Source organism: Atta colombica, unplaced genomic scaffold (assembly GCF_001594045.1).
Source record: "Atta colombica isolate Treedump-2 unplaced genomic scaffold, Acol1.0 scaffold281, whole genome shotgun sequence".
NCBI classification, from domain to species: Eukaryota; Metazoa; Arthropoda; class Insecta; order Hymenoptera; family Formicidae; genus Atta; species Atta colombica.
The window spans coordinates 824,737-849,623 of NW_017259383.1; the positions used below are offsets into that span (position 1 = coordinate 824,737).

The 24,887-nt window shown below is 33.7% G+C and overlaps 1 protein-coding gene across 1 annotated transcript in view; it reads right to left on the reverse strand.

Moving 5' to 3' along the window:
• Positions 1–24,887, reverse strand: part of LOC108689927 (protein Fe65 homolog) — a 161,859-nt gene that overhangs the window by 127,891 nt on the left and 9,081 nt on the right. Inside the window, exon 3 of the mRNA XM_018196908.1 lies at positions 263–624. Coding sequence (XP_018052397.1) covers positions 263–563 — 301 coding nt within the window. The 5' untranslated portion in view covers positions 564–624. The remainder of the gene's footprint in view (positions 1–262; positions 625–24,887) is intronic.

The following is a 24,887-nucleotide window of genomic DNA, read 5'->3' on the forward strand; positions in this document are numbered from 1 at the left end:
GTTCCAATACTAAAATTAATTTGGATATAGTATATTAAGTATCTATTCTTAGTTACATAATAAAACCAATCAAAAAAGAACATATCTGATGAGAAGCAGTGAGAATTACAATTCTTATAACATTATTAAATTAAGATAAGATTGTAGGTAGATTTCCAATATTAGATTGTTGATAACTGATGGTCTACATTCAAATAAGCACAAACCAAGTATATGAGCAGATACTTTTATGTGAAAGAGTAATAAATATAAGAGTATTTACCTAAGAAAATCTCGTCGATGTCATCGGCATGGAGATCAAGATCGAGCTCGGACGCTCCGTTGTTGCCAGGAGCCTGATGGCTCCTCTTTGCCAGGTCCATCAGCTCCAGGAGATCGTCTCGCAGCTCGAGTCGGCCCGCGGCCAGAAGCTCGGCCAGCAGAGTCAGGTAAGGAGAGGTCAATAGGCGCGGGCTGGTAGCACGCAGACAACCGGGTAACCAGAGTCCTGGAAGGCTGTACGGAACCACCGGTACCGCTCCGGCACTGACGAAGCCACCGTTCAGGAGTTCGCCGCACAACATAGATGCCGCGATGACTTCAGCTCCTCCCTCGTGACCTTGGCACCGCCTCGATGTCGACTATCTGTAAGCACACAGCGTCTTCGATTAGTCTAAGCGGGAGCGGGACGCCCTAGCGAGAACGGGGGAAATTAATTGCGAAACTCTCTTGCAATGAGTTCTTCAAAGGTTAACGGAGTAAGAAATAGGAGCAGGCGAGAAGGTAGAGAGTGTTTCGCGACTTTTCTCGGTGAAAAAGTCAAGAGATTGAGCTTTACGAGTTCCTCTTGAGCGAGAGTTTTTAGATTAAAAAAAGCCTGCAGCTGCGTTTAACTAACGGAAGTGAGTTAAGATTGTAACAGCAAAAATGATTATGTAGCTGTAGATTAAAAAAGGTTTCAAAATCAGCAAATAATTAATTATAATTGGTATTATGCAGGTTGATAATGAAATATGTTGATTATTATATCAGGTATTAAATAATTTTGAAATTTCTTACGATTTTCATGTTAAATTCACTCGTACAGATAGAGATTAGTTTTTCTTTTTAGAAAATAAAATTTCGCAAAATGTGAGTACAGTACTGGTATATTATGAAACATAACTTTGTATGCAGGATGCATCCTTCCTTCTATTCAAATAAACTTTGCAGACGTGTGTAAGACTTTTATTTACTCCCATTTATTTTGATACAAACTTTCACGTTTAACACAATCAAGGGAAAAAGAATCCTTAACTGCTCATATTAATCAGTTTTTTTCCCAAGCAAATAGCATATGTAAGATAAATATCCATATATGATACATCCATATATGAATATATAAAAAGATACATTTCTGCATAGCAAAGTTTAATTTTATAACATCCCCATGAAAATGTCACTATAACATTTTAAAATGTATAGAATATTATATAAATTTTAAACAGTCACATTGACAATAGGGATTTTACACGGAAAGAATGATTTTGTTGAAGTATATAAAAATTTAACTAGATACAGATTTGAAAATAATTTTGTTAAATTATCAGAATTATTTAATTATGTATGACGTTCAAATTGGTTGTTAAAAAGTTAAAACTTTTGTTTTCGTCATAGAGTTTCCTACATTGAAAAAAAATTATTAAATCTTAATGGGTACATATTTCTCTAAAGTAAATAAAAATAGTACTAGAGTAAACATTTATTTACAATAAATATTTACTCAATAAAAAAAAGATAGTTAAACCAAATTATAGATTTCGTATCAAATAAATATATGTTTATATTTATTTAGAACTGTTCAAATTAATATTTATTATAATTTAGTATGTACGTAATTATTTTGATAGTCTAACATAATTATTTTCAAATCTGTATGTTAGATACTTTAACAAAATCATTCATTTAGCGTATAAAATTAAAAATACTACTCTGTAACTACTCTGTAAAAATACTACTCTGTAAAAATACTTTTCATCATCCTGCACTGCAAATGTCATAGGATAACTGTTTCAATACGCGTATCTCGATACAAGATTCGACGATACCGAAGTCGTCGCGAAGGCGTCGACATTGAATATATAATTCCATAGGCGAACATGAAAACCGAGAGAAACGACGTGGATATAATAATAGTCGCGAAATTTCGAGTTCAGTAACAAAGGAGCCGGGGTCGGATATACCGAACGCGAAACAACAGAGGAACAATACGATCTCTCGCAGACGGGCAAATGCGCACAATTATCGTGAAATATATACGCAAATTAATCCTACCCACGCGAGGTAGGTCCCGATGAAACACGAACCGAATAGAGTAACGAGAAGGCGGTGCCGACGAGATATGGGAGATAACGGGTGTTCGAAAGCGAAGGCATACAAACAATTAAGTTTTGAATCGCTCCTACGAGTGATTCGATTTGATCGAGATGGTTCATAGAGTTAAATGAGCTAAGCCTACTGATGGTTCAATTATGGCAGATTTGTTTTGCATTTATTGATTTTCATTTAAAGTAATTAACTTCAGCTTTTTTATGCAACTTTTATTTGAAAGTAATCTGAGAAATTCAATATAATTATGTATTTTAAATATTCATATGTTAAATGTATATTAAACTTAAATAATTTAAAATTAAAAGTCTTACAATTACATAGATTTTCAATTTTTAAAAACGCAACAATAAAGTTAAGGTTAATGAATGCACAGCGCGGTTAGATGAGCATTGTGATATCAAAAACTTTCATTTATGAGAAAGATGATGCCATCTTTATTCCAAATTTATTGATTGAAAAAGACTCCAAAGTGAGGCAAAATAATTAATTGGAAATAAAAATGACATGCATGATTCTCTTTTCATAATAAAAGTTTTTGACATAATTTGTGTTTATTTGCAATCGCGATATACTCTTATTAACCTTCTTTCTTTGTTTATTAAAATTTTTTTAAATTTCTTAGTTTATTATATTTTTAAATATTTTGAAACTGCAGAATAAAGACTAATTCAAATTTTTATTGCTAATAAATATCCAAAAATCTTTTGTAAAATCTAGAAAGATATTTTTTAAAGCGATTTCGGTAGGGAAAATATTCTTAAGATTATTCAATATTCGTATCTTCTAACTGTCATGTGCAATATTCCAAGATAGTTAAATTCACGCACCATTTTCCCACGCATACACTGGACGAGGGACTCGTGATGAACGATACGGATTTTTTCCGAGAGAAAACGTAACACAGATCGCAGAATTTCCAAATATTTTTAGAGAGGATACGCGGACGCATTCGGTCGCAGACACCGACGATGCGGCACTGAACAAGCGCAAATGGAGCGTGACAGACGGAAAACCGGAAGTGATCCAATGGGAGGAAAGGCATTCTTGTGGAGCTGACCACCTCTCGGCGCGGTGCATGACGTCAGGTTTAGAGCGGGTGTGAATGCATCGAGTGATCTCATGGCGACAAGGCTGTGATAAGCGCCTGATGCACCCGACATTCCAGTGATAAATGATAGGCGAGAGTTGACGGGTTTTACGAGACCGGAGATCACTTCGCAAATAAATCTGATGTTGCTTTCATACGTACGTTATATAAAAGCAGCATTAAAAATAATTTACTAAAAGTAAAATAAAATTTTTTATTTTTTATTGATTAGAGAGAAAACAATTTTAAAAAGTCAAGATATACAAGAATATCTTGAGAATAGCACTGATATAAACTGAATACGCTGCTTTAAAATTAGAGCAATAATAGATCTAGTCTATTTTATAAAAGAAAAAAACATTCTTAAAATATATAATTTAGAACTTAAAGTATTGAAAGTGATCGATCATATATAAAAACACTTATTTTGATCAAACTTTGATATAATAAAAAAAGAATCTAGTTGCATTAATTCTAGTTGAAAACGAGCAAAAATCAGATTTTTCTGGTTGAATCTATTATATTATATTTAATTTCAGTTAAAATTATCAGAATTAATATGACCAGAATTTTCTGGTTTATCATTTTCAATCAAAAAATTTTTATCAGTTAAGACTTTAATTCTTATTAATAAATGTATGATCAATACTTCAATCAAATACGAGGCTTTATTTATAAGATAATGTCTTGGAATGACAGAAGACCTAGATGTCGAAGGAGAGGCAATAATATACCGGAGATACATTCCTGGGACACAGATACACGTTTTCCTCGCGGATCATCGCCGAGTCGAGCGTGGCGGATCAGAGACGTGGTACGCCCAACGAAAACATCTCGCCTGTTAATCTGATCGCCTACGCACGAATTCCCATCGTACACGTACACAAGATTACATTATACACGTCTCGTGCGGCACGAGATTATGTCGCGAAACATTCCCGCGAACTTCGGCGTCCCTGAAATTCCGGATCGGAATTCGCGGCATCGCGCAGTGGCGTAGCGACGCAGGGAACGCTCGCGTTCTATCTTTCGCGAAATCAAGCATCACGGACGGTAAACACGACGAAATTATCCTGCGGAATCCTTCGAGAGTATTCGTTACAGTAACCGGTATAATGCTCATGGCTTAGGATGCGAGGATTCCGTGCGCGTCATTGCCGTCGCGGAAATTACTTGGGGGCAGAGCAAACATGTAAGAGCATAACAGAAATTTACTTATGATATTACAACATAATCCAGAATTTTTTTGCTTATCTTGTCACTATTCATTTTGCAAATCCGTTTCTTTGAAAAAGGCAGAATACAGCAAGTAAGAATAACAGAAAATAAACTTAAATTTGCATTTTGAAAGTTACAGGAAGAGAATGCTCTTTCAAGAAAAGATATTTTCTACATGAAAATACATTAGCTATTCCTTTCCTTAAACATTAAGCGGATGTATAATTTATTTTATGAAAGGGATGCATGCTGGAATGTAACGAAAAATTACCCGTGGATTCCCGTTCAAAAAGAGTTGAATCCTCTTTTCAGATTCCACTGTGAGTCATGCAGAATGATTGCAGCCAGGACGGCGTCGCGCGAAATCGAAACTGCATAATTTTCTAGTTCACGGACCGAGCGATCGATCTGACGAATTGCATCAAGTGCATCGCGAATGCATATCGACAATGTTGTATTTCCGCCGTAATATAAAGGAGTGAAAACAAAAACTGAGGACGTCTCAGTCTTAATCTATAAGTTTCGTTTAAAATATACTTTTATAATATGTAAAACAAAAATTGATACAGAAAATCACCATTAAAATTATATTGGGAGATATTCTAAAAGACATGACGTACTTAATATAGACTATATTATTTATGCTTGTCAAATACGATTTAATGTTTGTTAATATCCATTAAATACATGTTTTCCGGTACAACATATAATCACTGTAAAATCCGGAATTTTCAATCATCAATATTAAATACGGCTTCGAATCTGGCATAACAAGTATCAGATTGGTTAACGTCGTCGCGGCAAGCGCAAATATTAGCAATACATTTCCGCTTGTCAATATATCATGATATTTGCGCGTATTGCATATCGAAACGGAAACGCATCCATACGCTATGCATGACAATTAATGTTCATCGATTTTTTTCGTTTACCTCACGCGACACGTCGCTATCATACTATATGGCTTATTCCACGAAACAGTCAAAATAAAATCATATTGGCAATTTAGTTTCATAAATATTACGCAAAGATAGAAAAAAATCAAAGGCTTAAAAAATAAAAAAAATTTTTTTTTAACTTAAATAGTCAACAAGATAAACAAATTAAATCTCATTATTTTCTTAGCAGTTTCGGCTACAATTAAGAGAAAATATTAAAATTGTGTTAAACATTTGTTTTATTAATTTGACCATGGATGTATTCAAAATATCAGGTTGATTAAACGCAGTTTTATAAAAACGTTTAATCAGTAGTTTTATAAAACTGAAAAAAATCTATTTGCAAAACATTTCAATATAATCATTATTAAGTAGTACACTGAAAAAAAGATTGGTTGCTGCAACAAATTAGATGGTAAAATATGACAAGCATCTTTAATTAGTTGCAGCAATATTTTTGGTTGTGTTAGCTTATCGAAATTCTATACTGACATTGTGGCGGACAGGCTAACGCAATCAAAAATTGACTGCTGCAACAAAAAATTAGCTGCTATAACCTGCCATTTCACCATCTAATTTGTTGCAGCAGTCAATCTTTTTTTTCAGTGTAAGATCCGCTTCGACCAAAATAGGATTATTTCTTTTAATTAATTGATCTTTCTTACACGGAAAAAAGGTTCTGGTCACAGCTGATTAACTAAAACTTAGCTACTATGGCTAATTGACTAATACAATTGACTAATTCATACAAAGGATTTGCTATAGCTAATATAAGGATGTAATAGCAAAATATGCATATCTATTATAGATAATTTATTTAGCAACATAAAGTTATGTCATAGTTATCAGATATTATGTCCATGTAAAAAAAAATTGTCTCTGCCACAGCTAAATATATTTGCTGAAATTGTACTTGCTATCAAACTGTCTGCTACACAGAAAATGTTTGCTGCAATACATCGACATAATATTGGCAAAATGCTTGTCTGTTACAATGATATTTAGATCTCACAGCTAATCGAAATTAGATCTCGCAAACACGATATTAGATGTCTACTATTGTGTACTACTGAATTTAACTGCTCATTTTTAGCTGTGGCTAATCTTTTTTTTTTCGTGTGTCAATATTTATGTCCGTATTCATAGTCAGGCCTTATATTTAAGGCTTCTTTAAATTTATTTTCAGATGCTTTACGAATTATTTCATTGACTACTGAACATCTGAAGATAAATTTAAGGAAGAGCCTTAAGTACAAGATCTGACTATGAATATGCGCCTTAAAAGAAGAAAGGCAAGTGCTCTCCATTGCATCCATGTCTGGCGATATCTATCGAATATATGGAGTACGATAGAGTAACCAAACCAATTTATGTATCCATCGCGAAGCGCAAGTACTAATTATTATCGTAGGTAAAGACCAGATTAAAGATGTACTCGAATTAAAATTCTCTCCTCGTTACTCGCACGCGATTCACACAAACACTAAGCCGAATTCGCGCACAGAGAATTGCACTATTACTGGATGGAATGAGTCATGACCGGTTAGGAATACCGCGATACCGGTACTGGCAACTTTCCGGATAACGTAAAGAAGAAAGATGGGAGGGGGTGCGCGCGATGGATAAATGCATCGATCAGAGGCGGCAGACGAACGGGAGCCACGATGGCTACCCTCGTTCACCCTCTCGCTTATTCGAAACTAGAACAACCTTCTTCCCGCCCAGAATGCCCACCGCGTATGTACGACTGCTCGGCAGAGCGAGATATCGCTTCGTCTCGCTGCGGCCATTCATAAAGCGGTCTTAAACACCAGTCTTAACCCACCCCGCGAAACGGACCGTGATTTATAGATCACAGCCATGGGTCTCTAGCCTGAGTATCTACTACTAAAAATTTCACGACTCGTGGGATTCGAAAAACGCGAAACATCCCGCGGCCGTGAACCATTCTAGTGTGGCCATCAGATTAACTACGGCTCTCTGCGTTATTCGGAAACGCAGTTTCATATCTCTTTCGTCCTCTATGAAAAAGATGAATTTGAATTTTCAGACAGAATAAATTTTAACTAAAACAATCCGGTTGAAATATCTTTCGATATATATATATAACCTTAGTGCTTCTAAAAATATTAATTAAACAATATTATATCGATCTAATAAAAAATCGAACGTAATAAGTTATAGAAAAAGTTTCTTCCCTTAATATTAAAATAGTTGCGTGAATTTTCACGAGGCTATTTAATTTATAATTTAATTTTTACAACGTTATTTATCTTCTACACGGTTTTGCTGAAATAATTATCTCACGGTTTTATGAAATAATATCTAAAAATTAATTAGATACAGATTGGAAAATAAATTTGTTTGGTCCATTAAAATTAATCATATACGACGCTCAAATTGATTTGCTACATTGCCATCAACATTCTACATAATTATTTTAACGGTTTAAAAATATTTTAGCTCTATACTTAGCTAAATTTTTAAATATTTGAGCAAAGCCTTTTTATTATATAGCGAACATTTATACTTTAAAGATATGTAAGATCAAATAGTATTTATCATTTAATTATCATGTAAATTAATATGAAAATATATTCATACCTTCATCTAAAACTAAAATTTAAGAAATTCAAGCTTGCTTTAAAAGCAAGCTTAGCTTTAATATTTTCGAGAATAAATGCTAGTAATATCTGGTTCATAGTACGCGTTAATTTTCATTCGTATACACAGAGAGACGCATTTGACGCAGATATTTTCGCCAATTTTTGCAACACTAGCACGATTAACATTGCGACACATCACGCACACGAAGGAACGCAAGCTTAACTGTAAGGAGTCCTCGAGCACGTACATGCGAATCCTGGTGGATCGTTTCCACCCGGCGTCTGGGTAAACATCGTCGCCTCGTCGTTACCGGCTGCAATCTCGATCGTACTCGCGAAAATCTTAGAGCAGGATTCGATATCACCTGGTTGGAAAATCGCAAACCGCGCGAGAAGGCTTATAAACGGTAAACCTAAGCTAGATAGATATTGTGCGATATCGCCCTTCAAGTCCTACAATACCCAACACAGGTTTCACGATAGATTCCATTTGAATCTTCTCTGGTGTACGATAGCGCGGAAAGGACAAGCGCGATGATAATCAAAATGAAATTGTCGGAAATTGGTGCAAAGGGCTTTGGTCAAAGGGAAATATTCAATGGCCGTCGCACAATTAATCAAAGTGGCCGGAATTTCATGTAATGCGCATTTTATTTTACATGCGCAGTAATGATTTTTAATTAGTTCACTTTTCACGATTGGAAATCACGGACAGGGAAAGATAAAAATTCGATAACAATCGACAGACAAATTTAATTGGGTACATATTTATTTAAATATTTATTTAATGAAAAATGTTAAAAAATTCAATGAATAATTGTAACATTTTAATTTTATAAATTAAAGCAAGAAATTAAAAATGATATAATTCAAATAGAAATTTGTTTAGTTAATATAATTTTTATAAATTGTTGCAAAAAATTATAATTAAATTGTGATTACTTTATATAAAGTTGAGTATTTATAATTCAACCTTCCTTTCTAATAAATTTAAGCAACATTTTGTATCAATATTCATAAATCATATTCACTCATCGTTTCTGAAGAATTAACGAAATTACATCGCAAAATTACTGTCGAAATGTACATAAATGAAATATATTATGTACCATAATTAATTATTTAGAAATATTGCACGTTAACTTTTCCAACCACTATATCTAACTTAAAATTTTAATTGCGGTTTTACCACTGCCCTGTCAGATTAATTCATTCCGACCTCATATTCGTGAATTATTACTGAAGCAAAAATTATGACGTATTAATTTAGCTCCAATTTACTATTTACGCAAAGCAATTTATCTAACAACTTTATACGTATGTACGTGCATTAATTAACCATATTTTGTGTAATTTCAATTTCATAACACAAAATTTCCTTAATAAATATAATGCGTAGTAATAAGAAAATTATATTTTTATGGTAGTTTATTTTTTAAGAATTAAAAAATTGCAGTAAAAGAGAATATAATGTCCAAAGATATAATTTATTCTTCTGCAGAAATAATAACGAAAGCGCGAAAAGATAAGAATATTCGACATCGCTCAAGAAAGTGGACGAGACGTGGCGTCGGAAATCTCGAGCGAATTTTTCACCCTGGGGTTTCCCTTGCTACCCCGTTGATTACATTAGGGGCGGGGAAAAAGCCTTCTCCTCAGCTTGCAGTGAACTGATGCGATGGGATCTTCCAAATCGAAGTCGGCTCTTCGCCGACAAGAATCTCGTCATTAAGATTTTTGATTTGAATGCAAATGGCTACTTTCCCTTGTCCTGCGCGGAGTCCTTCCCATCTTTTAGCGAATATCTTCAGAGAAAAGGGACAAGACTCTATGTCTCGACATTATGGAATGCACTCGAAATTGATGTTTCGTAAAACACGCGTATACTCTCGCTCTTGTTCTCTGTATATATAAAATATTTATTTATATATACTAATTAGATACTAATTAGATACTTATTACTAATTAGATATATAAAATATTTTTTTTGTTTAGCGTATACTTTATAAACATGCTCGCGTAAATCGATTCTATTTATCCTTATTTGTATTTTATCAAGAACATTTCGAAACAAAAGAATATCATAATATTTCTTTTTTTTTCGAACGGCCAAAGCGCTACGTGCATGAAAGGGATTATTTAAAGTATTTAAAAATTTAGCTCAGATCTGATACATTAACAATTTTGTTGGAAACCATCAAAATTATTACGTAGAATATCTAAACTGATTGCTAGAATATTAAAACTTTTTGCAACATTATGTCATCAACGCCTAGCAAACAGTTTGATCATCCTATAATACATAATTAATTTGATGGTCCAACAAAATAATTACGTATAGAATAATCAAGCTGGTTGCTAGAATACCAAATTTTTTGCAGCATCACATTGCTAATCATGCTTGAATTTCTACATAATTATTTTGTTAGTCCAACAAAATTATTTTCAGATCTGTATCTAGTTAAAGTTTTAGAAAGATTTTTAGCAAAAAATTGTTTTTTTTCCATGTATCTGTTGCAATCTGTAGCCCTATCGATTTTTTTAATTAAAAAAAAGTTAATAGATTTATCTGTCAATGATAAGACTTTCCTGTTCTTCATGTTCTCCCGTAATAATAACTTTTATTATTTCCCTTTCGCAATCTCATCATTTCGCCAGCATTCATAATGGTTTTTATCAATGGTTTTTATTGCTCGACAGTACAACTTTCGCAATTGAGATAATTTCTCACGGTGGACGTTCTACGTCACTGTTCGGGTCTTATTCTCTGTACGATCTCGTACAACGAGCATCGTTAAACTTTCAACCATCCGTGAATAGTCGTTGTGTACGGACGTCCTAAGTTAAAATGGAGCTCGTCGTGTGCATCGCATCGCAGCTCAGGTAAGGCGAGACGTAATTTACTGGTTTCTGCTTGTTATACCAACCGCACGTCGACGTGTCGCCGGCGTTTGCTCGTAAAGCCGACAAACTCGACGTAATTTTATCCCGTCTCTAGATACGCCGGTACACGTATATACAGCTCCATACCTGGCCCTCTCAGTGCCCTTCACCCTTCGACCAAATGAGATTTTGCTCGGTGCGGACGACACAGGTTCCGTAGGACACGCAACGGACGCGCTTTGCGGTATCGGGATAGAACAGTTTATGTAATCTGACACGGTGATCTTGTCCTTCTCTTGCTCTTCTCGTGGTTTACCCTTATCCACATAAAAAGAGTCTCGCTAAGACGAGCTCTCGAGGTTTTTATTCATTTTTTATAAAACAACACAGAAACTATTGGATATACTTCTCCTTAAGGAGAGAGAGAATCTCTTTTAAGAGAAAAGGTTATCTTTAATTCAATTAATCTCAGATTACAGCAACGGGTTATGTATTTGGTATTATGAGCTTCTAAAATGTAGGTGAAGAAATTTTTGAATCTTCCTTTATCAATTGCACCATCTATCACCTTTCATACAATTGCTTCTTTTTTTTCTCTTATCCTTCTCCTTCAACTGCCTCCAGCAAACCATGTGAATTCTCATGTAAATTCTTCTTTCAGAGGATGAATCTTTCAAAGAATGAACCTTATGAATCTTCCTTTATCAATCATAAGGTAACAGTTCATTTTCAAATAAGATGCTGTAGAATTTAAGTATAAGTTTGATTAGATAACTGAACTAAACTTTCTCGGTTTAGATTTGTCAATGAATGTTATAATCATTTACATATATTTACATATATAACTCCTGTCTAAAAATTTTACGGGATAATTGATAATTAGAAGCCGACAAACGAATTATTTTAAAACTGCCCTGTACATATTGAAAAGTCGATAATGGCGCATAATTAATCTTTCTCTGATAACAATAGCTACTTTGTGAAAATATCAAAGTATCGTAACATGTGAGATACAATACAGGAAGGTCATAGTCGATCTCATAGTAGGGGAGATAATCGATACAACATCTACACGCACGATCACCCAGCTAAAAGCTATCGAATTTCACGGCAAAACTATGAAATTAATATAAACAATGTGATACCGAAGGTACATATACTGGCATCAGCGAATAGCAGATTACATATAAATGGCTCTTGATACTACAATAGCTTGGCAATCGGATTTGCAAGAGTGAGTCGAGGTTATCCTTCGAAAAGGAGAATTTACATGAGAATTTACATGGTTTGCTGGAGACAGTTGCAAAGAGAAGAGTGGGAGGAAAAAGAGAAGCAATTGTGTGAAGGCGATATCTGGTGCCCAATATAAATTCAAATGTATCTGACACATCATCGAACAATACTTCTATAAAACCTCGCCATCCCATTCCGTGAAAATTTTTGTTTCCGCATAAATTTTATTTTTCTCAAGGAAATAGTACTTTACTGCTTTAGGAAAAATATCGTAATGTCTGATGCGTTAATAACGGTAATATGTTTAGATTACATTTCGAATATTGTTTACGGTAATATGTTTACGGTAACAGTTAATATAAAAATATTGATTATATATTGCTCCAATAAATCATTATATACAAATCGATAACCTCCACATTTTTCATATGATTAATTAACATTATTTAATCGTTATATTTTCCATTTTAACATTACTCAATATTATTTTTCAGTGTCGTAATTATATAAAAAAAATATTTGTTTTTATTCTTTATAGAGCATAATTTGAAGGTTTATAATTACAATACTATCATGCGTTATTTATTCGAGAATGAATCAATGATTTAATCATAAATTCTAATCTTGATCTTTCTGGTACAGGAGGTTCACATATTGTGTCAAATTCAAACTCAATTGAAGAGGTCTGAAGCGAGAAGTACTTTTTAAATAAAAAAGTATACATGTTGATCAATAGGATTGTTATTATACAACAAAAAGTATATATGTTGGTCAATAGTATTATATAGTATACAACAATTCACTTTTGGCCAACATACTTTTTTTTATTTAAAAAGTATTTATAAAAAATTATTCTTTACACTTGTAATATTTAAATATTAAGTATTAAAAAATTATCGTTTGTTTTAAGCTTTTTATTTTAACTCAGTGAACTCAGTCAGGGGACAAGGCAGCAGGTTGATTGATCGCGTGTCAGGTTCCAGCCAACCTGGCGCCAGTTCAGTGGTGCCCAACTCACTATTGAGAGTGGCATTCGGATGACTCTCGCGGGTCAAAGCACGGAGGTTTATTAACAAAGACAAAAGTTGAATCGGTTTTTTATTAGGTTAAAACTACAGATGGCAGTATAATGCCACATGCAATAACGGCAATGTAACAAAATTATTTCTACCTTTTATTAAACAGCTGCATGGAGTCTATTATAGACAACGTATACGTTGGAAATAAATCATGAATAAAAAATTGACGTAAAAAAAATAGAGATGACACTATAAAAAAAATTTGTGAAGTAACAGTGATAAATTCTCTTCTCCTTTACAATGCAGAAGTTGCATTTGCCTTTAAAAACGCGCGATAAATTTATTTAAATTTAAGAATAGATACAAGATTGTTGATATAACTTAGAGAAGTCGTAAAAAGATATAAGATTACCAAAAAGATTAACGGAAATGACTTCATAATAAAAGAATTCCTTTAATATTGAAGAAAATAATAATAATTCCAAATTTTTAGTTTCATCAGAGTGTAGTTTCAACAGAATTTTCAAAATAATTACAATCTCAGATACGACATAATTATAAAACATTGTATTATTCGTTGCATGGGAAAAAAAATGTTCACTATAACTTGTGAACTCAAACTATCATAATAACATCGACATAATTATACATTTAATTAAAAATTACACATTGAGTTATGGCAAGAAATAGCAATTACTTCTACATATTTATTGCATATTACTGTTATGTCTTTGAAGCGTAAAATGTAATCATATATGCGAACTGCATTACTATCTTCGTTATAAGTGAGCAATGAACAGAGCCCACATGGAGGAGCCCACGGGGCTACACTGTGCAATTAAAACATAATTACAACGATGAAATGGCGCAGTCATGGGTGGCGATAGACGCTGGATATTGCTTTCCCTCTATCATACACAGAGCGCAACGAATAAAAAAAATAACTCTGAAACTCGGTCAGGGTAAACAGTAACGAAGCGCCGCTCGCGCGGCGAACCGTTTTAATTCGCGACGGAAAATACATGTTTCCAGCACGACGCCGGCGATCGATAGGAGTTACTTTGCGCACGTTCGACCCAAGTAGATTCGCGTGTGCGCGAATTAAATTCGCATGGATTTCAAGGAACGTGAGAGCAACGGATTTGAAACCCCTGTAGGAAGAGCCACCCCCGTGGAAAACGAATCACGGCCCTGCGCATCCCCAACCTGTCAGTCACTTCATCCATCCCCCTGGCCCTACCGTCGCGCCGCCAGATCCCTTTATTTGATCGACGAGTGACGTTATCGCGGGTAATATCGGATGGAGAGAAAGAGAGAAAGAGAGAGAGAGAGAGAGAGAGAGAGAGAGAGAGAGAGAGAGAGAGGGAGAGAGAGAGAGAGAGAGAGAAAGAGGAGGGGGGGGGGACGGACGACTCTCCGGTACTTCCAAGCGATCCGGCTCGCTCCATCAAACATTCATGCTGTCGGCCGCAAGCTCGCGCAGTCGACCACCACCGACCACCCCTCATGAAAACGCATCCGATAAAATGCAGTCCAGCTTGACACCTTTTGTGCGCCCGTACCATCATAACGCATTCGCCTACTTCATATACTCGTATACCCGAGATTAAACCTTCGTTTCTGCCGCATCGCGTTTCCTTTGACCCTCCCACGAATTCGATCGTAATTGACTTCGCTGTCTTCCTCTCTTTGTCTATCTTATTGTTTCCCTGTAAACATACGGTATTTTTAATACTTTATTTCCACGGTAACTTCACTATGTAATCTTCATTTCTAGCAAATGCTACAGCCATCGTAATGAGCGCCATTGCCATATCGTATTAAAATTCATCTTGAATGGGAATCTAAAGTTAATATTCATAGTTGGATCTTATATTTAAGATCGTCTTAAATACAATCTTAAATACAATCTTAAGATGTTATGAACCATATCATCCAGAGAAAAGTTTCTTCGATTAAAATAAAATGTATTTGAATGAAAGAAATTTATGTATTGTTATGTATTGTTATACGATTAAAGAAAAGTTTCTTTAATTTAAATATCATTTCTTGAAATCAAATAAATTTATATTTTCCTCTCAAAGAGATAGTTTCACTTCAACTTAAAAAAAATTAATGAAAGAAACAATTTCTTCAATTTAAACATTAACTTTCCTTTGATGGAATCAGAGAACTGTATTAACATTTTAAGATGACATTACTTAAGATGATCTTAAAATAAAAACAGTCTAATGAATACCAATCATTGTTATGAAGATTTATGGCAGGATACATGTTTCGTGCAAATTTCACATTTAAAATCTTGAAACTGACTAACTTAAAGATTGAGTACTTATGAAGACATAAGTTGTCTATATTCCCATAAAAGAAACGATGGTTGAAGAGCCATATATCCTCGAGTTGGACGATTTCATGAGCAATATGTTTATACATGGAAATAACATACAAAGAAAAATATTTATTTTTTTGGCTAACATTTCTGTATTTTGTATTAATATTTATTTTTTTAATTTATTCGCCCGACATATTTGATAGACATATTTGAAAGCGTACACTGATGATAATCGTTAAAAAGGTCGAAATGTTTGTAATAAAGTTTATTAAATAAAGTATTATTTTTATATATTTTGCACATAATATTCAGCACGGTTCGAATAATCCATATGGTTGTCAATTTTTTAATTTGTATTCTTGTGAACCTATTAACTTATTTTGTATAATTCTAATAAATACCACTCAAAATTCTTTGTAAATACATTTAAAAACTTTATTTAAAAACTTTATTTTCAGCTCACCATCTTGCGAATATTACAGTCAACACATTTAAATATAATTTTTTAAAATCAAATAAAAAAAATTATTTGATTTCAAAAAGTAATGTTTAAACGTCAAAGAAATGACGTTTAAATAAAAAAAAATTTTCTTGAACTACAGAAACAAAGAAACATTTCTTTGAATTGAAGAAATCTTTCTCTGGGTGCATCATAATGAATTCCAATATCGTATTGAAAATCATTTTAAACGAAGGTCTAAATTTCCTGTAAACACATGGTATTTTTAAAGCTTTATTTTCGCATGGTAACTTTAAACAAGAATATAAACAAGCTTTTACATGCGAGCTGTTCTTCTGCGTCGCAAGCGAAAATGTGAGCTGTTCTGCGTCACAAGCGGAAATCGATGTGTCTATGTGGGTGCTTTCCGTGTGCGTAATATTAAGAAAAAGATCGATTTTCGCGGCTATCGCGATTATGCGCTCCGTGTTTTTGCAATGGCCGATAATAGACCACGGGCGTAAGCCACGACGCGAACGACTGCTTCGCTAATTGAGCGATCCCGATCGTTCAGATGCGCCGTCACGTTTATTCTCGGACTTAGAGATTTTAATGGAAGGAACATGGTGCTTGGTAATACGGCAAGAATAAGGAAAGGAAGGAGTGAATTATTCGACTGCGCGACGACGAGAATCGCAAATTTGAAATCTAATAAAAGCGAATAATGGGTGCGCCATTAGGATCTAAATTGTATCAAATGAAATGTACGAGCTATCTTTGTAGAAGCTACTCATTTCGAAAGAGACGTGAATGAAATTTTACAGCCCTTGTTAGGATAGATATCAATTGAGACCTGCATTCGGAGTAGCAAGAGCAACTATTCTGTCTCGCAAATTCAAATGGCTAACAAATACAGTAGCGAACTTCGAACTATTAGCTCCGTCGTGGGTTTGTAAGTGTTAATTAAATCGCGACATAAATGCCGCAAGCTTAATGACATAGAAATCATGTTTAATGTAGAATGTTGGAAACTTGTCACCTTGCACAACAATCGAGATAACACCGACGAAGATCACAGGTGAAAAGCGCAGGGAGGAATAGAGAAAAGGATGAAGTTAGAGTGTGAGAGAAAGAGAGACTGTTTGTACACACATAAGAAGAGAAGAGCGGAGCTCTACAGTACTTCGTCACACTCCGAAGAAGACAGAGAGGACACGGCGACTTGTTTTAGTTTACGATTCTCAAAACGGGAACGTGGAGGGAACTCGTATGTCCCACGTGGCTAAGAGGTTCTCCCAAAATTGTTGGAGAATTCGAGCGGATTCGCCGTCGAGATATTTCCCAAGAGAACTCCGATGAAAGATACTCTTTACTCGATTCTTGTCAGCTACCATTCTGATGCCCGCGTCAAAATTTAGACTTTCGTTCAAAATGATCATGTTAAAGATAGATATTATTTCATATTTCGATCACCGAGATTGTACAGCTTTAATGTATAGAACGAGAAAGAATAAAAAATCATGAAATCATTATATTAAAAAAATAAATTATTTGATTATATTGTAATAGAAAGTTCGTTTTGTAAATTGAAATTAAAAGAAAAGAAATTATTTAAAAATTACGTTAAAATAAACTCTCTCTCTCTCTCTCTCTCTCTCTCTCTCTTTCTCTCTCTCTTTCTCTTAATCGCTTGTAACGAGAAACTGTTAGATAGATAATTTAGAGATTAATTTGTTAATTATGTAATCGATCTGGACTTGTAATTATATTAATTATTTGCGGCGTATGCAATTCATTACGTATTAATGCATCGGCTGCCTCTTTAGAACTGAGATAAACATAGCCGAAAAAGTTGAACACAACGAATTATATCCAAGTGCGACGAGGAATTGTTCATATTTAGTATCAAATTTGGTTATAGAATTTTCAACAATAGATAGAGCTAAATATAACATGTCAATTTCATATGATACATCAAGATTAAATCAGATTAGTATTCTTGTATAAAAAATGCAAAAGATTCCTAATTTAGTGATATTTTTTTAAGTATGTCTCATCGCTCATTTTTAACAAACTATTTCAGTCCATCTATTGCTGTAAATGTATGTATTTTTTATTCAGACTATGATAATTAGAATTATAGTCAAATGCAAAGATGGTTTTACAGAAATAATCGTGATGCTTACTTTCACATAAAAGCGTGCTACTGAATTGCAATAATCGCGCCCGCTTGCAAATCCGTCGCGGACAGTTTTATAATCCATGGGTTTTATATCATCTCTTTATTAATACGGCAGGGTAGTAAACGGGGTTAATCCGCGGCATACGACAGCGAGAAAACGTCGAATTGCATTGTTCGCGAAATTTAAAAAAGCGACAATCCTGCACAAAAAAAGTACTGCGGTTATCTTTTATACAATTTATTTTATCGACTAAAGCATCCTTTTTTTCTCTGTCAAAAAATATGTGATTCCTTTTAAAACTGCTTTTAAAACTGCTTTTAAAACTACTTTTTAGAATAGGAACTTCTAAATGAGTCGTGTATCATGTAGCGTATATTTACAACTATTTTATTTTCTACTTCGAATGACGAATATATTCTATCCTTTTTGTAAATTTACTTTGGAGTGTTTTTGGATGGCAAAGAAATTTGATTTTACATTCAGAGAAATGTATTTCTATTTGTGAGTTTAATTGCATAATTGCATAAAATAATTACGGTTAAAAATTCTATTTTTATAGTTTTATTACTCCATAATATTAATTATTATAATAATTATTTAATATAACATGAGATCTAGATTCTAGCGAATAAAATCATCACAAGCATCGGGTAATCATACCAATAAGAGTCGATACATGCTGTTGATATGTATGTATTTATTCAAATATGTATAAAAGATTAATTACGCAAATGTTTCAATCTTTTGCTTAGGATCTCCAATACTGTTCAAATTAACGCTTTCGTCGCGAATGTCAAGAATTAAGAATTAAAACTAGGATTACAATTAAGTCGCTGTTTCATAGTTTCTACAGATTATCAATGCATCAAGCCGTAATGCGTTCCTTCCAACATAGATTCCCATAAAATTATATTTATATTTAATAATTATATTTATAGTTGTATATACAAAAAATATATAGCTGACAAAAATGATTATACATTATAGTCATTTTTTCATATATATAGAATTATAAATATAATTATTATTAACATATTATTAAAATTGTAACAGTAATAACTATAAAAATAGAGCTCTTAACCGTAATTATTTTATCATGCAATTATAAATAAAAAGTCATAAATACCATTTTTTTCTCAATATAGGACATACATATGCAATATGGATTCTTAATGTTAAGACAATTTTTCTTTAAAAGCTATTTCATTTTTGTAAATAAATGTTAAATTATTTCAACTATAAATGTGAGCAATGATGCACATTCTTTTAAAAGAACAATAAAAAAATTAATCACTTTTATAGTTCAAGTCAGAGATTTTTTTATATTTTATGGCACGAAGAGTTCGGCAATTTTGTAAAACGAAAAAGTAAATTGGAGGTTTAAGGAAAAGCAAAGTTGGCAAAGGATCCGCTTTTGCTTTGATGTTTTACTACGATTCACGACTCACGCGGCTTTCGAAAAATTCATTGAGCGTCTAATCGGTACCGTAGCTTCTTTCTCCTCTGACAGTAATTACGCGAAACACGAATCGGTTTTCCAATAACTGTACGAAGAGAAGTACGGATAGAAAGCTTGCGATCGTAAAACTCTCCTCGTATTAATTTTGTTATCGAGAATTTTCGTATCCTCTAATCGTGTCTATACCCATTTTTTTCTTTATTTTTTTTATTAAATTATCTCTCTTTCTCTTTCTCTTTCTATTTTAAATTTTTTCTCTTTCTATTATAAAATTTTATATTAAATATTTTACATCATGCTTTCGAAAAGTATCTAAATTACATTTTGTAAAATTTTTACAATATTAGCTTTTATAATTGCAAAATATAATTTTATATCTGCATCCGAGAGTTAATTCGGTGCATAAAATGATCTTTGTCGCAGTGTTTCCCTCTTGGCTTTCTCAGTACAGCCGTTTTTCCGGTTAGTTTACCGTGGATGGACTATAAATTTACGCCCGAAGGAAACGACGAACAGTTTGTCCCGCCGCGAAACAGACGGACGGCGCCGAAGAAGACGGCGTGCTTTGAGCTCCTAATCCGTCGGAAAGATTGAAGAACTGCGAAAGAAAGAGTCACAAGAGATATAAAAGGGACCAAGGGTAGATTCTAGAACGGAAGAAGAATGGAAGAGATCGTGACGAGAGGAGGGATTTGATGCGTCGAATGAAAAATACGTGTGACAAGATAGATGACGAAGAGCGTGAACGGAAAAGTGATCGAAAAGAAATTGGAGAAATGTATCCTCCGATATGTTCAAATGATCCGGGGGATTACATGTTGCTCGGACTCACATATGTGATTTACAAGGAATCCGAGGGGCAAACTGCTGAAAGTATTACGATGTACACATTTGGGATATTAATGGGGCATTAATGGGCATTATTGGGACCTTAGTGAGCATTACTAGACATTGGTATACAGGATTTTGGTCAGCAGTTTATCCCTCAAAGGAACCAAAAAATGCCTAATATCTCTTTTACCTCTTTATTCTCTAAATTTGAATCAGTAGATATCACTGATTATTAGTCCCAAGTGAAGATCATTAGTAGAAATTCAACTGACAAAGAATGGAAGTTTGAGCATTATATCATTAAAATAATAATATTTGGACATCAGTTTCAATATCATACATTGAATGTACATATATTTATAACTAAAGCAAGATTAGCCAGCTACTAATGCTTAAATTCTAAGCAGAATCGTAAGATTCGTAACATATTCCTGAGAGATTCCTAAGAATTTTTAAATGCTTATATATATATCTTTATACAATATTTTTACAGACAGTTTCTTACTAGTCATAAAATTTAAAACAAGAAATGATAGATATTTACGAATAATCATACATCTTACGTAAAATTACGCATAAAATTAGAATATTAATCATAAGTTCTTACAAGTTTTACGAAAACATATTACGAGTCTTACGATTCTGCTTAAAATTGATCCATAAATTAGGTAGATTCCACGTTTTATTGATTTTTTTAATTGAATTTCACTGTGAATTCATTGATTATCAGTGACATACTTGGAACTGATAAAATTAATGATTATTCACTAATTCAGATTTAGAGAATATATAAGAGATTGCCTTGTCAGAGTGCATGTACAGAATATAGGCCATAGTTTCTATTCTGTAATTCTTAACGACAGTAATGATTTCATTACATTGTCATTGCATAGTTTTTTTACCATATATAATATAAAATCTGCGCAGTAATGATATCGTTATTGTTATTAAGTTTTAAGTAAATGGAATGCTCAGAACGCTCTAAGTAAATTCTATCTTTACAGTTATATTTTTAAATATGTACAGAGTAAAATTTATATTATTTATATTCTTACGAGATAAAAAATCATAGAAAAATAATAATTTTAAGACACACACACACACACACACACACACACACACACACACACATATGTTATTTTTTATTTTCCTTTTATAGAACAAGATTTTTAAGATAATTATGCGTGAGATGCTGGCCATCTATAACCTAATTAAAGATTAAGAGAATTACAGAATAAGGGTCTATTACCTTGCAACACTGGATTGTTAGTGTCACTGAAAGCGTTAATTAAATCTTTCAACGGCCTCTGAATGGCCTCTGACGCACGTGCGACATGACCGCACCGCGACCGCATCTGTCATTGCGATCATTACGGGATCGTTGGCACGTCGTCGCCACGCGACGGAAGACGCCGGCACTGCAGGTATTCCGTCCCGGGAATGCAAATGGCCCCGCGGCGGATGGTAATATGCAGATTAATCCGGCCAGCCAGTCGGCCGAAAACTCTTCGTAAATATTCTCATTCCCGCGCGGAAAGAGTGTGCCGAACGCAAATCGTCGCAAATCCCGGCTGAGTTCTTACGACAATTGTCTCTCGTGGACGAGAGAATCAGATTTCAAAATTTTTATCCCGGGAGAAAGAAACTCTCTTTTCAGCCGGGAAATGGATTCTCAAAGTTTCTCAGATCTTTTATTTGACATTTCATTATTAGGATATTTAATGATGACTTACAAGATACTACAAAGATTATTTGCTAAGGAAAAGTCGATCCGAGAGTATTAATAAACATACGATTGAAAGTTGCTCAAGAAGTCAAGAACATTCTGTATAAATGACATGGATTTAAGATATTCAATATTGAGACAATAATGTTTATCAAATTCGATTTATGTCATTTTCAAAATAAACACCTCATTTAGAGCGAAAGGGATGCTGAGTTTGTCGACAGAATTACTACCGTGGGAATTACTTTGCGAAATTTTCGCAAATCGTCCTGGGACGTAGGCAGAAATCTGATTTCCAAGTTTTGCAGGAAGCTTGGGGATTGTTTCGGAACTTAAATTGGGGTTGGCGCTATTACCGAGATGGATTAAGAGATGCTTGATAAACATCAGGTAGAGCATCATGACGCGCAATAATCTTCGTTATACTCTATCGTATTAATCCTCTTTAAAAAAACGTTTTAAACTACTGAATGAAAAAAAACTCTATGTTACTTTAACTTTCTTCAAAAGATATTTCAAAAGAAAAAAGATATGAAATTTATATATGGGTATGTATATCTGTGTTCGTGTTTGGCCTTATATTAAATTTATTATATCACCTTACCCTACATTAAATTTGTATTGTTTCCTATTAACATAAAAAATGAGAAAAATTACGTTTTATAGCTAAATTCAAATCTGTATTTAACCTGCCTAACTTTCATAATATAATTTACATAAGATATGTAGATATGATTTTCATGTAGATACAAATGTATTTAATTTTTTATACTGAATGAATTTCTGTTAATTATTTTAACAGAACATATGGTATTTAATCTTAACATATGGTATTTAATCTTATCGAAAATTTGATGTAACAAATTAAACAATATTAGTTAATACAATATTATCCAAAGAAATTCGATTATTAAAAATGCGATATTAAGTTGCAATAGTAATTGCACCAAATCTTCTGATTTATTTTATTTCTATTTATTTTGACATTTTAGGAATGACATTTCAGGCAATAGCTATGTAGTGATAATGATAATGAACGGTAATAAGCAATTGCCGATATTAGCGAATATCAATGACAATTGAATGAGCACGAAAAAATTTGCGTACTCGAGAACATCGGGACAACATGATGAAAACAATTCGTCTCAATAATGCCACTCGGGGAATATCGATGTTATTTTATTGAAAGGGTAGCTGAGTGCGAATAATACTGCCATAAATCATAGGGACACCGCGTAGATAAATGTTTCGCTGTATCAACGCGAATGAACGAAGCAGAAGCGCACATTGGTGTACTGTATTTGATTTCATTTCCTATATTTTACATTAAATGTATAAAATACAAAAATCAAAATCAATTTAAAATTAAATATGTATGACCCAAAGTATAAACAGATTTAAAATAATTAGGCAAAATAAATACATACAGCTATGAATCTATTAATATCTTTAAATTAATTTTGTAAGTATAATAAATTTATTTTTACGAAAATAAAATCAGTATCAAATAAAATTGGATATATATGACCTAAATTTAAATATACACGTTGAAAACAGGTTTAGGCAAGATAAATGTATATCTATTTCGAGTTATGTGTCTACTAAAATAATCTTTAAATAATTTTACAGTAACTATAATAGATTTATTTTTGCAAAAATAACAAAATCAAAATTAGATACATATGACTATAAGCACGTTTGAAACACTATAAAATAATTTGAAACACTATAAAATAAATGTATATCGAGTTTATGCTTCTAATTCCTTTAAATTAATTATAGGAGGTATAATGGACTTATTTTTGCAGTGCAGACGTGCATGTTATTCGCTAATTGATCTTCTCAATCTTCAGATTGATTTATCGCTTGGAGATTTCGTGACACTCCTTTTCACATCCAAGAGAAGGCTATCACTCACCAGTGCATCGGTGCATCTGCCGCGAACATCGTGTAATTCGTCGAGAACGAGGTTGACTCTGGAGGCGGCAGGTGGTTTCCGAGACAGAGTCTGATCGATAGAAGGGTAGAGGGAGGGGAAAGAGAGAGGGAGGGAAAGAGGGAAAGAGAGGAAGGGAAGGAGGGAGAGAATGAGGGAGGTAGGGAAGGAGGGAGGGAGGGAGGAAGAGACTCAATGACGAGGCGACGATCGACGTGACGTTATTGCTCAACGTCCGTCTCGCGATGTCGATCGCATCCGCGTTCAAGAGAAAAAGAGAGAAATGGTAATAATTAATGTCGCCTTTTCTATCTGAAACTTTTCCGCCACGTAGTCGTGACCGAGTACGTGCACGCATTCCCGCCACGTACGTAAAATACGCGACGTGTCACGAGTGTTTCGCCGTGCCGAAAGTTTCCACCCGAAAACTAGATTTCCACGCGATCGTGAGTAACGGTAGACCGCGTGTCTTTGTCACACCGAGCGAAGATAATATTACTCATCAGGAATGGGAATCGTGTACTTAATGACCGAGCTATCATGTTCACGAGACTTCAGTATAAATGTACAACTGTAACTGACGGATTCTTAATTAGTAATTATAACGTGTAGTGAAGAATTATTACGTAGAAGATATATATATATATA